General features: G+C 48.0%; 1 protein-coding gene across 1 annotated transcript in view; it reads right to left on the bottom strand.

Moving 5' to 3' along the window:
- IGDCC3 (immunoglobulin superfamily, DCC subclass, member 3) overlaps nt 1-15,121 on the bottom strand; it is a 95,822-nt gene that overhangs the window by 23,235 nt on the left and 57,466 nt on the right. Inside the window, exons 5-6 of the mRNA XM_009321529.1 lie at nt 11,219-11,356; nt 4,725-4,883 (exon numbers count right to left, since the gene is read on the bottom strand). Coding sequence (XP_009319804.1) covers nt 4,725-4,883; nt 11,219-11,356 — 297 coding nt within the window. The remainder of the gene's footprint in view (nt 1-4,724; nt 4,884-11,218; nt 11,357-15,121) is intronic.

Here is a 15,121-nt window from a genome sequence, read left to right as displayed (position 1 = left end):
TCAGCCAAGCCCTGCCTGCTGCCAGCCCTCCCCCCCCTCGTCATTCATAATTAATAGAGCATCTTGTCAGTGCTCATCTCGCCCTGCACGGAGGCACAGCAGCCTGAACACCTCTCCCCCTTCCACGCTACGTGCCAAAAGGCCATCTCAGGCGGCGAGAGGAAGCACTTCTCAGCCCTCCATGAAGATCTTAATGAAGATATTAATGAAGATCACTGTTAAGAGCAGAGGATTCAAACCTGGCAAGGAGGAATGGGCAGGATCCAGCCCTGGTTTGTGAAGTATGAAGAAACCGGAGCGTTGACTATTCAGGACTTAAAGGGAGGGAGGGGTTCATGCAGTTTTAATGAATATTTAAAGGCGTGACATTGGTATCAAAAAGCAATAACGCTTAATACCACCCCCAGAATTGTTAATGAAGTGCTTCAATAGCTTTTACTGTGCTCAACAAACTGTGATAGCATGAAGATGCACTGTAACAGCGGGTTGTAACGGGAGACCTGGACGGGCTCTATCTCTTTAGGGACACTCATCTCAGCAGTGACCGGCCACCAGTGTGTCCCCCAAGATAACAGGGAGCTTCGCTGCCCTTGCCGTGAGTTTGTGGCGTGGTGCTTATTGCAGCGCCTGACAGCTCACTGAGAAGGGCTGTCCTAAGGGTTGGGGAGCACTGACAGCCGACGCACCGGTGCCAGACGAATCCTTGCCCCTTGCACCTCAGTATGAAGCTGTCATTAATTCTCAAGTAGCCAGAGTGGCAGGGTGAGGGAGGGAGGCTGGGGTGAGGAGAAGGAAGAATAACATGGAAACAACAAAACCTCATAAATTAGGCTACCGGAACCTACAATAAGGGTATAAAGGAGAAGACAGGTCAACGGGGAAGTCAGTCAAGCACAGCATCAGACGACAGGAGATTTAAGACAAAGAACTGCTGCCCACTTGGCTTCTTTGTATTGACTACAGAGGGTGCCCAGATACTTACGTAAGTATTAAATAGTTAAGTTGTAGAGCTGGTGGGATTGCTAGGGCCAAAGATGGAACCCATGACTGTGTCCCCTGGGAAACAGGCAGAGACCACTCAAGGAGGCTGTCATGGAGGCTGTCCATCAGCTCTCAGTGGGTATCATGAACTTCTTGTCCCGGCAAGGTGTGGGCTGCAGCTCCGCAGCAGTGGGACGTGTTCCCACGTCACCTACTGGTGTGCTCCTGGGAGGATGCTCCAGAGGGCTCAGGCACCCCAGCTCACTCCAGCATCCTGACGGATGAGATCCGAGTGCCCACCTGTCCTTGCGTGGTAGCTTTTCTTGAGAAGGAAAACGTGGGCAGGAAGGGGACTGCTCCATGGGGCACACTGCTCCATGCAGCATGTACTGAAGCTGTTTTTGCAGCATGAATTCAGGGCTAAACTCAAGGACAAATCAAGCACCACAGAGTCGAGCCTAAAACACAGCAACTGCAATGTATCTGCTGATGAATTCAACCCTGCAGCCAAGGCTTACAATGTCAGCAAGCAAGAACGATGGAAGAAACATCAGGAAACGCAGCGGTGGCCGGATCTGCTGGACCAAGGAGCGCTGCCCGGTTCTGTCGGCAGAAAGCAAGGCGAACAAGGCAGTCATTGTCAGCAGAGCCTTCAAAAACATGTCCCTAAGATGGGCACTCATTTATGAGATGAGATCTCATTTTTCTGCATAGCTTTCAGGAGGAAATGAAGCGTGGAGTGGAGAACACTGGTGACCATCTGGCCATTCACAGCCCATCAGTTTGTTATGACACCAAACACAAAATAAAGCACAAAAGATTGCACAGGAGGTAGAGAGAAAGCGCTTTGATATTTTTTTTTTTCCTTGCCACCGAAGCCTGCTCTTCCCTTGCACCACACGCACGCACACCCTCTGTTTCAGCCAGCGATGCATTCGGCCCTTCGACAACTCCCCCCGTGAGACTTTCATTCGCAGCCCGGCACAAAGCAATATTCAAATGGCTGTGCCGGGATCTGAAGAGAAAATGGAAACTTTCTTGTGTGAGAACCTTACAAAAGAGATCAAAGGAGCCTAAATGGCCAGGGGAGGGCAGGGAGGGAGGGAGCGGGGGATTTACGCCTTCTCCTCTGAAGGGAGGAGGAATTCCCAGGAAGATAATAAGACGGCGTTAGATGATCTGAAGGAGAGCCTGCAACGCGAAAGGACATTACTGCCGGAGCAAGAGCAGAGACCTGCACTAGGGTGCCTCTGCCCAGGCGGCTGCCGTGATGGGGACGAGGACCAACGCTGGCAGCAGGAGGGTGGATGTGGTCTCAGTCCCAGCCTCCTGCTAACTCCCTGCCTTACAACAGGAAACATCGCCCTTTCTCCCCCAGTTTCCCACCTATAAAATGTGCTTCCTTCAAAAGACGAGGGGCAAGTTAATTTGTGCCTCCAGGCACTTCAAGGGTCCCTGCATAAAGGCAGCAAGTACCTGGCCTGGCGTGCTTTGAGGATGCTGTATTGTCCTAGCCCTGTGCTAACTTCCTCTCCAACCAGGCTTTTGATAGCCCGCTCTTCACTTTTATTCTCTTTACGGATGTAATTTGCATCGCTGACATCTTGACAAAGATAAAACCCACAGTCTCCCATGTCAGTCATTATCAGTGTTTTCTTCCCAGACAAACCTGAACAGCAATCATTTGTACCTCGCAGCTGGAAAACCCAGGCAAAATGAGATTCAGAGGAAGGAAAAGCTGCTTCCAGAGGGAGGGTGAGCAAACCTGGGTCCAGCTGCCTGGCCAGGGTGTGCCATTAGCTTCCCTGGGGAACGACAGCCCCCCGAAAAACAGGAAGCATTTTATGAATGGGCAACACAGGTTGGGGTCCTGGACACTGCAGCTCATGTCTAAGGGCTACACCAACGACGCACTGGCCACGTGGCTTCTCCACGTGGCCAACTTCTCTGCTAATGCTGAACGCAGGAGCATCCCCCTTCCACAGCGAGGCTGGGCTCCGATGGCCCTGTGATTACCATTTTAGGGACAAAGTCTCATCTTGGTTGCCCAGGTGAAAATGCACAGTAAATCTACCCCAGGAGAACTCCAGCACTAGACCAGCTGCTCAGGAGCTGATGTTCAAATCTCCAAAGAGACCGAAAACTGCCGATCTGTAGCAATGAGAAGTTGTGCTACCTTTCCCCCTCTCATCCAATTGCTAACAGAAGCAGTCAACAGTATTCAATAGCTGTATTTTTACAACTTCATAGATTTTCCAAGTAATTTCTTTTGGCTCTGCCTGCCTGCTTCCCGTACATCAGCTTTGTGTTTGGGTTTAGTAGACCTCTGCTACATGCACCATGGGAAGAGCTGTCCTGCAGCAGCTCTAAAGGGTTTGTATCAGTACAGCGAGGTTGTTCTTAATGCCTGGGTTGGTGTTTCTTAGTAAGGGGACTTATAGGTGAGCCCACCACCAGCCAGCTGGGAGGACCCCTCATTGCATTGCTCACCCAGAAATCCAACAGTAAAAGAAACGGTGAGTTTTCACCTCCTGTTGTGTCTGATCAGCACCTGGGACTCAGGAGGCAAGAGCAGTCCTGTATAAGCACCCTTTCTACATTGCTCCTCGCTGCTCCCAAGGCAAAGGGGAAAAGGGATGCCAGCACCCAGGGACCACAGCTGCTGCACAAGCGGTGCTGTGCCAGATCACCGCCAGCGACTCCCAGGACCTGTCAGGTGAGCATCAGGGCTGGAGCAGGGCACTTTCCCCATCACCAGCATGAAAGGTTCAATTAGCTCACTCTGGCAGGAGGTGTATAATTTTAGATTCAGGATATCATCAGTCAATAGTTAATGAGTGAACTGATGAGAGCGCGAGATGCTTTAAGTGGACTAGCTTGAAGAGGAGGTGAGTGCCTGTAATCAGGGGCGGATTACTGCCATTCAGAGCACGCTGCCAGCTGGGTTTGCCTTCTGAAATACTTGCCTGGCTCCCCTCACCATGGAAACTGGTCACACGGAGCACGTAGAGGGGATTTGTTTGGTTTCTTGAGTGTTGATCTCTACTCTGGGCTGAATCACCCTTTACAAGTGGCATTTCAGGACAGTGGCTGCAGGGAAGCGGAGCAACCTGCATCTCCTGGGCATCTCCCCCAAAAGGTGCTTTACTCATGTTGTGGCAAGGGGCTCAGATACAGTGTCGACTGCTAAAGAAAACAGCTCACTGACTTTTTGGAAATGGTTTTAGACTTACTGGTGCCACTTCAGTTAGAGCAATACTCTGTGAGTGATATCCACTCCTGGATATCACTGCAGGAGCGATTATCTATTATGCAGAGGGGTCCAATATGAGAACAGTGCCTGTGTCCCCATATCACTAAGGACCACGCAGGGGTGAGAGATTAATTTCGCTGATTAATTCAGCCCAGGCTTTCTGCTGAGATGTACAAGTAGGATAACAAGTAACAACTGGTGGCTGTTAAGCCAAATGAATGCCTGTGATGGGGTGGGAAACCATTTTAACCCAAGCAGCTGAGACCTCAGTTGAATGATACCTGGTTGCCACTCATCTGCATGGGACGCAGAGACACACACCCACCTGGAAAACCATGTGTCTAGAAAAGAAGTCCTTTGATACCATCAGAGAAGCAAAGTCAGCATCTGTCCAACCCAACCCATCACAGTGCCCAGGCAACACGTAGAGCCCATGCAGAGGGCACAGCGAAGTGGGCATCACCACTCCCCGAGCCCCAGGTTTGCTCACCTTGTACAACAAGCCTGCCCTGAGCAGTCCTTCGCACCCGAGTGCCGGGTTTGTTCGCTGCGCACACATAGATGCCAGAATGCTGCACGGTGAGGTCCGAGATCATGAGATTTCCCGTCCCCAGCACCTGGATCCCCTCCACGCCAATTGGGCGGCCATCTGAAAGAAGGGGAAAAGGGTAAGAGTCACATGCTGGACCTTTGAGTGAGGTTCTCCAGGGCTCAGCCCTCGGTGAGGTCCAATCTAAGTACTTATGGAGTGGTGCCATGCTCTGTTACTGGGATTTGCCAAGTAAAGTCAGTGGGTTTTAGCTGATGCTCTTAGCAGAACTGCCTTCTGGAGAAAACCAGGATCCTCAGGTCCTCGGACCTCCAGCACAAGGTCTTCAAAATTGAAGCACTTAACGTGAAATAGTCAGTATCAGGGAATTCACCTTTTTCCAACAAAGCCTGTTTTCACTGGAAAATTCCCAGCCAGCTCTAATTACAATGTGTTTCATTAGTATCAGGCTATTGCTTTTTATTGTTTCATTGGTTTGTGTTTTAAGACACTGTCTGACAAAGGCAGCTCTAAATCTGTCCTAGCACGTGTCAGGGTGTCTGAGCAGAGGGGCAAGGCAGGGGAGTAGTTTTACTGGAGGAGCAGTTAAAGGGAGCACACTTTCATCAGATGGGAAATGGGAATCCAGTTCCTCTCTCACCTTTGCTCATGGAGGAGGTTAAAGAAACTACAGAAATGAGGGAAGCAAGAACCAGCCCCAGTGATCTCCCCACCTGACCATCCCACGAGCCCTCCATACATGTGTACTCCTCAACAGCAGAAGAGCCTGTGACTTGTGCTTCAAAGTTGTGCCTAGTAAAAGGAAAAATTCATCTGAAAAATTCCTCCTGGGAGCTCTATTGGTCTATGCCGTAATATTGCTAAGGAAACAGAAGCAGCCAAATAAAACCAGAACTGCACTGTAGGAAGCAATGGGTCATGAGGAAAGATCTGAGATGCCCTAGCTGGTTTCCACTCCTGTGGGCCACCTCCTGAGAGATGCTAGGTAATGGCTGTTCAACCTGCTTTAAAATTTATCATCACCCAGTGGGCAGAACAGCTTCCAGGGACGTTTAGCGCTGAAGGACCTCAGGCTCAGGCTGGTTACCAATATTCATGGCACACAACCACTTCAGTGGCTGCATCTGGTGTAATCCAGCAACGGGAAACATTCATGGAAAACACAGAGGGAAACACAAGTTGCCACGGGGCTGCTGCAGTCACCCCGAGACACCTCATTATCCCCAAGGATTTTCTTCATAGCCTCCGCTGTACAACAGCATGGCCCCTGACCGATACCTGGCTCATGCCTGACCTCGGGCAGGCTTCATGCTTCAACACAGACAGGCATGCAGGGCTAGTTAAATGTTATCGTGCAGTCATATGCTTTAGGTGTAATATCAAGCTTTGCATAATAAAGGATATTATGAGGATTTGGGCCGTTCATAACCAACAGGTTCTGGAATAGATTGGGAAAATGTGAAGGCCCTCAAGAAGAGGGACAAATTAACCATCATCCCAGAAATGCCACTTTGCAACTTGCTGCCCAGGAAGCGCTTGGATCCCCACAGAAAGGTATGTGATGGGACGGAGAGCAAGTGTCTCTGGCAGCATTAGTGAGAGCGGCGCACGTTCATCAGCTCGCAAGCCTGGACCATACAAGTGAGGGAGCCCATTTCAGATTAACAGCAGCATCCTGCTAGTAAACACCAGCAAAACATGGACTGAAAGCTACAAAGCACTTCACAAACGTATCTCCTGCCACGCTTTTTATATATCGTTTTTCAGGAAATTTTTAAACTTAAAGGTTTCCTTGCTTCATTAGGCAGGCAATGCCAGACCACTTCATTATTTGCATTGCAAAGAAAAATGCTCAGATCTTTTAGAGAGAGAAAAACAATGTCATTAAATGATTAAATGATCACATAGCTGGCCAAGCCACTGCAGCAGTAAATGGCTCAGTCATAAAAAGGACAGTAAAACATGACCTGTCCCACATTTAATGAGCAATAAGAAGGAACCATTCCTTTCAAACATCATTTGAACTGAAGTGTAGAGAGGTCTGAATTAAATTCAAATTGAACTTGATTTCATCTTTTAAATTAGACCTTTTGGAAGTCCATATTTACAATAGGCATAAAAATCGAATCTCTCTCTTGAGGGAGGGGCATGAGCAGTGAAAGATGCGAAGTGGCCATACCTGGATGCTTCATCACATCATTGCCTTAAGAAATACCACAGAAATGTGACTTGAATGTCAGTAGCTTTACTGTATTATTTATAATGTGCTACATAATTTAAGCATGCAAAGACCCAGCCTGCAGCAGGTACTCCACACAGTCCAAATTCCAACTATTAATTAGAGGTGTGGTGGTCTGAAGAAACATCTCCTGTCAACCAAGCATCTTTCATTTCCCTGAAGAACAAAGCTCTCCAAGCTCAGAAACCTCGGGGGATCTGCCATTCGATTCAGAGAGCATGGCCACCTCTCACAGCCAGCAAAGATCACCGTGCCAGATCATCCCATATGCCTCTTTCTCAACACCTCCCTTCCAAAAAGTGCTGAAAAGGGCTTCTTAGAGAAATATCTCTGCTTTCCCAGCCTGCTCCATCCTTCTTACTCTACTGTGCCTCACTCAACCTGAGCCATCCTGTGATCAGTTAGAAGCTCTTCAGCTAATATCAAGTCCAACACTGACAACACATATAAATAATACAGAGTATTTACACACGAAATCCCTTGCATCCAGAAAGCTCATCACTTCGCAGAAGTGCTGTGCAGAGGGACTGATATCTCACACTTGCTTTGCAAAGGTTGCTATCTATTTTAACCCTGTTTCACTTACACAGAGACCTGAAGAGTGGCTTGGATCAAGGGATCCAAACCCTGAAAACCCACCTTTCTGGCATCGCTTGCCATCACCAAGTCATCTCTCCATGGAGGAGATCCGAAAGACTGCCAAAGCTAACACTGTTGCTTAGTTCCCAAAGCTCCCAGGACCCACGCAGGCTTTAAACTGCTGCTCATTTAACATGACCTTCTACTTCTTCTTATGAAGTCAAAAGCAGAAAATTTGAAGGCTGAAAGCAAGCCAATCTGGGTGGAAATGTCTGACAGACTCTCTCTGTCAATCCCTGACTGATGAGGGCTGAAGGAGGAGGTTCAGCTGGTTGTGAAGAGCAGCCGGGCAACTGATTAATAAAGGAGACTGTTCTCCAAATGGGAGATGCTCCCAAAGGATGCCCCGGCTATGGACCAGTAGAGGCTTCCAGGTTCCCCATTGGGTTGAAGTCTGGGTGAAAGATGCCTGCGGTTTGGGAGCCGCATTATTTATTTTTCCAAGATGTATGTGATGCTTTCTGGAGTCCGTTCTCCGCCTGCTAATCGAGTGATTGGCACACCGGCACCAATTACGGAGACCCGTTAAAACGTGCCAGGCGATATGAATATGCAACAACACGAACGCCTTTCTTTTATAAGTAGCAAGTAGAAAGAAAGTAACAACTTTCTAATGTTGATCATTTAGGTCTTTTGTGAATTCTTTGTATTGTGCCATAGTAGCCTTCCACTTTTTAGACACATGGGTCTCCTGCTCCGGCGGACACTGGGCACCGTGGATTAGCATATTTAGAGTACATTGCAACAGTTGACTATTCAGTATGTGAAGTGGTGAAATTTACTCTATTATTTCTAAACACTTACGGGAACGGTGCTCCTGTCAACCAGTCAGCCATCTATTGCAAGCTTCTGTGTCCAATAAGTTACCAATTAATTGGCTCCTACAATTGTTGTATAGTTTACTTCTTGAATGGCTCCCTCTTTAGTAATTTCCTTCCCATTGTGCGGCCCTTTCTGACAACTTCTGTATAACGCTATCAGATAATCGCTGTCTTTTCTCCCTCGCCTCACTTTTCTATATCTCTCTAAATAGTTTATTATTCTGCCTTGGTACCTTTTATGGAGGCCAGCTCAGTGGCCTGTCAGTTAAAGGGTAAGGATACATTAAAATCGTCATTCATTCAAAAGGCTTTGCAGTAAGTGCCCAGGATATTCATTTGCGCACACATACAGGTCCAAGCCTGAAGTGCGTAGCTCTGAAAGGAAAAGCCCTATCTTCCCTGAACAAACCCTTAATGATTTTACATTTCTCTCAGAGCCTGCTCTCTAATGAATGTTGACATTTCATGCACGGCGAGACACAGGAATTCTGTTTGTGGTCAGGGGCTACAACATATTCCCAAGGAAATTAAATTCAAAATTGATTGTGTGACACTCAAAAACTGGCCCAGAATTTGAATTATTTCCTTCAAGCAAAATATAGCTGCCTTTCCCACTGAAAACCAGCCAGGTTTTAGAAAAGCCAAAGCAAAAAGTGCAAATGTTGTTTATGGCTTGCTTTCCCCTGCACCAGAAAGCTGTAAAAGCAAAATCATTCTTTTTCTCCTTTCTGACAGAAGAAATGCCACAATGTCAAAACTGTGAGCAAAGTGGTTCAGAGAGTCTCCGAAACGGCAACATGCCCTGTGCAAAGACCCGGCATAATGGCAATGCCACGACTCTTCTTTATTTTGACCAAGCAAGAAAGATGTTCACATATAACTGACATTTTTTGTTTAAATTAACTCAGGCCTATTGTTAAATCAGCTGCATCTCTCTAAAACTTCGTGGCGATGGATTTTTTTATTTCTGGAAGTGGATGAAAAGGGTTTTTTTTCCAAGTTGAGTAAGTTAACTGGTTATTTAAGGTGAACCAGCTCTGTAGAAGGAACCTCTGGAAGGAGACCCTCACACGGGAGGAAGCCACGTGTACAGACGACAGATGCTCGGAGGACCTCCCCATCCAGCGTAAATCCCTTTCCCTCCTCCTGATCACACAGACACAGAGACATGAAAGCGCTTCCGAAACAGCTACAAAGAGATGACAAACCCACCAACTCATCAGAGCGCCTGTACGCCACGTTGCTGTCGAGATCGGTGTAATACTAAACAAGATCTTGCGATGCTTTGGACAGGAGACATTCCTTCTGAAGGGGATGGAAAATAACGTGATCTCTTTCTCATTCAGTAGCTCTAATTTTGCTGCTGTGCTGCAAAGCAGCATGGAGAGGGTATTTATTTTTGGTGGAAGGCAATGCTGAGCTCAGACCATCCAGACAAACATCGCATGAAGCTATTACATCTTCATTATTGCACTGCTCTATAGAGACAAGTGTTTTGAAGAAGGTAATAAGCACTTATAATTAAGGCAATTATAAAGTAGTTTATTATAGTTGAGCGCTAATGTAGAGCCGCCTTGTGTCCAAGAGAACCAAAACAGTGATACAGCCTATCTGGGGAATTTTTAAAACAGCATCAATCTGACAGTTATGGCTCTGGAGGAAAAAAAAAACAGTTAGTGGCAGACACAAGCTGATTTTACAAGCCACCAGAGGATGCAAGCAGGAGGGCAAACATGGAGAAATTGTGCGATTGATGCTGAATACGTGTCCTTGTCCCCTGGCAGATGGCTCTGGAGTGGGAAGTCGCCCTTCCCATGAGCTAGACCCTGACCCTTGGAGAGCCACGGGGGTGAAGTCCCACATCCAGCACAGCAGCACGAGACAGGATTACCCCTGTTTGTGCTTCACGGCCACCTTGGGGGACTTGAGGAGATTAGTATCCCAAAATGATGTGACCTCGCAGACCACAAGGGCTTGGGAAACACTAACTGAACTCAACCCCACAGTGCACACAGGCAGAGTTGCAAGCTCCAGAAGGTAAAACAAAAGCCATCAGCTCTTTGCTCAGCACAGATTTCTGTAGGGCAATGGAAGTGTCACTCTGAGCAAAATAGTTTCCGAGCTACTATCACAAAGTTAGAACCTAAAATAACCCTTGCTTTCAGACTGACAGAAACACGGCACTTTGCTCTTCCTCACTTGTATGATGCCATCAGACACTGCCTCTGGTTTCCAAGCTGATTAAAAAAAATATCACGGGCCCCAGCAGAAGCATTTGTTTTTTAAGAGCTTCAGACATGCTGCTTTAAACACTCTCTTCCCCTCAAAATTTTTTTTAAAACTCCCTGAACAGGCAGCAAGTTTCTTTCAAGTCTGCTTTATGTGAAAGATGTGTTTCTGTATGATTTTGCTTCTCTAGGCCAATAGTGGTGATGTTTTTGATGCAGCTGAAGAAGATGCTGTCATTCGAGAAAAGATAAAATTATCACCTTTCATGAAACATCTACAGGTTTAACCAACCCACTTCTCTAACAGGTGAAAACAGGATCTTGGCAGAGAGAAAAAACAAAGTGTAGGCATGAGGATAAAAAGCACTTCAAGCCTACAATTAACTTCAGTGGGAAGGGAAAGGGTGAATCACTTGTTGCATAAAATAGTCAGTGGTACCTACCTATTTCCCACACGATGGCAATGGAGAGGAGGAGAAGGAAATCCCGGTCACCCCCAGCGCTTACCTAGGCGGCTCCAGGAGACGATGGGCCGGGGATTGCCCGTTGCGATGCACTCCAGCACAGCGGTCTGGTGCACCGTCAGCGTGAGGTTCTCCGGACCGACGAGAATCATGGGGTCCTTGTAAACGGTGGAGTGGGAGCCTGCAAGGACAGCATCATCGTTAAAAGGCACCTGATTCTCTCTTGTTTAATGGAAACACCAAGGGCTTCATGCATCCTCTAAGTGCAAATCATGTGGCTGGTGTAATCCTCAATAAATTTGAGATGAACATGAAACAAAAGGAGCCCAATGTTTGCGTGACAGTCACATCGAACGTGTTTTAAGTGTGTGCTGATATTCCTGGGGAAAACCCCTCAGCCAACCAACCCAGCCACAAGCAGCCCTGTTAACACCAGATACGGGCAGTATAAAGAAGGAACCGCGCTGTGAACTGCAGAGAGCAGACATGCAGGAAAAACATGGAATATAGGGAGGACACAAGCTGCAGGACAGCGCATGCAGACAGGAATGCAAATAAATGAGGAGTTGCTTTATCTTTCAGCATCTCAAGCCGTAAAGTAATCCATGCAGTCCACAATGCCTAAACCTTCATCTCTGTGAGCATCCTCTCTTGCTGCTGGTGTAATTTGCTCCAAAAGCCCCGTCCTGGGACACAGAGAGCGATGGAGGTGCCAGTCCCTGACTCCTGCTGAGGATCTTTTTGAGAGGAAGCTCAAGGAAACTCCTCTGATGACTGCAGCCCATGGGGTGGTCATTTCCCTGCCTTTTACAGCACCCCTGTCCTGGCCCACTCTGGTGTAACTGGGTGCAGGGAGAGGATGCATCCCATTGTTCTGATATAATCGTGATACAATCATTGCTCACGATGCGATCACTAATCGTTTATTTGCACTACAGTAGCACCAAGTGGCAGCAACCAAGAATGAAACCCATCATACAAGATGATGCACAGACCCATAATAAAATAAAGCCCTGGCACAAGGACTCCAAGGAAACCAGACAGGCACAGGATAAGCAAAAGAAACCACATTTCACCAGACGGGAGGAGACCGTGGGACAAAAATATCATCCTGTGTCAGGTATACCACAGCTGAACCCGCACCTCCTGAGTCCCCAGAAAGTGCCTTATCCCCGGCCCAAAGCTCCCTTCAGCCTTCACTCCCATTTGTTGGGAGCAGGAGAGGAGGAAAAAAAGGAGATATTCTCCATCAATAAACAGGAACACTGATAATCTCTGCATTACTCTTCTCCCTATTTCCGACGAGAGGTGGGTCATACTCCAGAAATGCTGAGGTCAAGCAGTGTTTAAGGAATTTCAACAATCTGACAGCTGCTGCTGGCAAAAATACTCTGTACACCTGCAGAGAGAAATACTTGGGCTGGTTGTCTCCTCCCCGAGGAGAGGGGCACAGGGAGGGATCGGGAGCTGAGCTCTGGCATGGGCTGAGCTTTGCCGTAGGAACCATCCCACGCTGACTCCTGTACATGGACTTCCCGATGTCCAAAAAGCTTGTTAAAGAGAAGTGATCCACCAAAAACTATCTGCAAGGGCTTTTCTCCAAAAAAAATTTCTTTTCTTCCTACGCTTTTTAGCGTTACCCTTTCGTAGCAGCTCAGGGGCTGAAGTCAGGGTGTTAGCAGGGGGATTTCGCAGCAGTCCAAGGGCAAGCACATATCAGAGCAGCTCATTTGTTAATTGTTCCTACAGGGGCTAAACAGGGAGCGATAAAGCGACTCAGAGGTTGTGTCTGAATGGGCAAAACCCAAGAAAAATCACCGTGTCAGTGTGACTTAAGAGCTGACTTTCTCACTAAATGCATTTCACTGCAAGCCATAAAATGCAGATTTTTTTGATGAGAACCAGAATGCACAATAAATTCACATGGCTGGCTGGTTAACCCCAAGAGATCTGAAAAACAATACCTTCCCCCTCAGTACCTCGGAGCGCCTTTAAAACCCGTGTAGATTTATTGTTCCAAATCACAATACTAAATGTTCACACTTAGAATAATACGATATTATCATCATATTATATAGTGATTTCAGTATTTCAAAACACAGAGAAATGAAATGAATTGTCCAAGGTCACCCAAGAATATCAGTAAACGGGAGCTGAGACCAGAATTTATAAAACACTCTATTTTGACAATAAAATATTAAAAAAATCACACTCTGATTTATACTCTGAGTCCTAAATAGGCATTCAGGTTTTCGGGTGTGGGCTCAGCTCCTTGAGTTTGGCCAAACCCCGCCCAGCTCTGCAAGTGGCATTTCCACTGCTGCTCACCTTCTCCTGCAAGGGCCACATAATGGTCCCGTAGCTTTGCTGCCGAGCCCAACGCCCACGGCAGTGCCAGCTCCAGGGCCAGAAGGGATGGTGATCCAGCAGGGTTGCGGCGGTCAGATGCCAGCACCATGCAAAGGGGCTGACCGTGCCCATCCATCGAGGAGGAGGTTTCCTTCTCCAACCAGAAAAGCTCTTTGATGCAGGGTCAGGAAGGAAGGAGCGACAAAACAAGGGACTCGTGGCAGGCGAGTGCTGCTGGAGCACAACAGCGTTCAGGGCAACGTGGGGGGGAATTGTTTTGAAAGGGAAAAAGGCTCTAATGATGCACATGGTCCCCAGGGACTCTGCCAGCAGCAATCGTGGCAAGAATGGGGAGGTCCCCGGCACCACCAGGAGTGACAGGCACTCTAGCAGGGATGGGAGCATCGCCAGCATGGGCTGTTAGATCTTGATCAAAAGGACAGCAGCAGAGAGCCGCAGCTCGCACTGAAAAGGTGTCAGCACAGAGAGGCAGGCAGCCCCTCGGGAGCATCTCCGCTAAGCAGGCACTTGAAAATAATCAATCAGTAGGACTGGAAGACATATCTGTGCTGCTCGCTGCCGGCAGCCCCGCCACCGCTGCTGGTGAGAAGAAGGAAAAGTGCTGTGAGCAGGCTCCTTCGTTCCCCGCAGGCAGCCACCCTCCTCCTCCTCTCCGGCCGGGCTGTGGCAGTGCCCTGCAGGGCAGCGGCTCCCAGAGCCCATCTCCATCCTCTCCCTCCTCCCTCCCCAGTCGGGGCTCAGTTTGGAAACCCCAGTGAGGCGGACTTGGTGCTTCTCTGTGGGTGAAGCATTGGCTGAAGTTGCTGCCCCGTTAAGAGGAGATGCCACAATGTAGAGCAGAGAGCACCATTCCCTTTACCCCTCTACACAGGAGGCGGCGATGGAAAGATTTGCAGGATCACTGCTTATCCCATCGTGCCTAATGACACGTGCATAACAGCACTCACGTTAGTTCAGTATTTACTGATACAACACCCACATCAGTGAAGCAACATCCCTGTGCTACCTCTGCGGCACACCACAGCCTCTGCCGGTGTGCCAAAGCCTAGGGTTAACATGCTAGCACACACCCGTTGTCCTTCTCTAACAGATATTTGTGTGCTCTTAGCAAACGCCACAGAGCATAAACCTTTTTCACTGAGATTTAACCCAGTGCAACGAGTTTTCCATGGGCTGAGAGCATGCAAACATCCCGTTACGGCAGCTCTGCTGCCATGCAGTCACTGAAGCACGGTCCAAGCCCTTCAACAGACACTTACACACAGTGCCTGTATTCATCATCCAACTGCTTTAAGGAAGACTAAAACCACAAACGTTTCACAGACATGAAACCTGGAAAATATCCATCTGAAATGAGGGATGGTCAGATGAGAACTAGCACTTTCTGCCCTGCGAGAACTAATAACTCAGACCAGTAAATTGACACAAAGAACTTCACCACATTGATAATTTACTGTTCTCTTTTCCCTCCACGTGGCTACCATTCGCATAGATCAAGAAAACAGATAAGTAACAAGCATCAAAAGCTCCCAGGTCTTACAGAACCAGTTAACCTGCTTTCTCTCCCCATCAGAGT

This window comes from Pygoscelis adeliae, unplaced genomic scaffold (assembly GCF_000699105.1).
Source record: "Pygoscelis adeliae isolate BGI_AS28 unplaced genomic scaffold, ASM69910v1 Scaffold13, whole genome shotgun sequence".
In the NCBI taxonomy this organism is placed as follows: domain Eukaryota; kingdom Metazoa; phylum Chordata; class Aves; order Sphenisciformes; family Spheniscidae; genus Pygoscelis; species Pygoscelis adeliae.
Note: the sequence above shows the minus strand (reverse complement) of the source record. Positions and strands in the feature narration are given on the sequence as shown.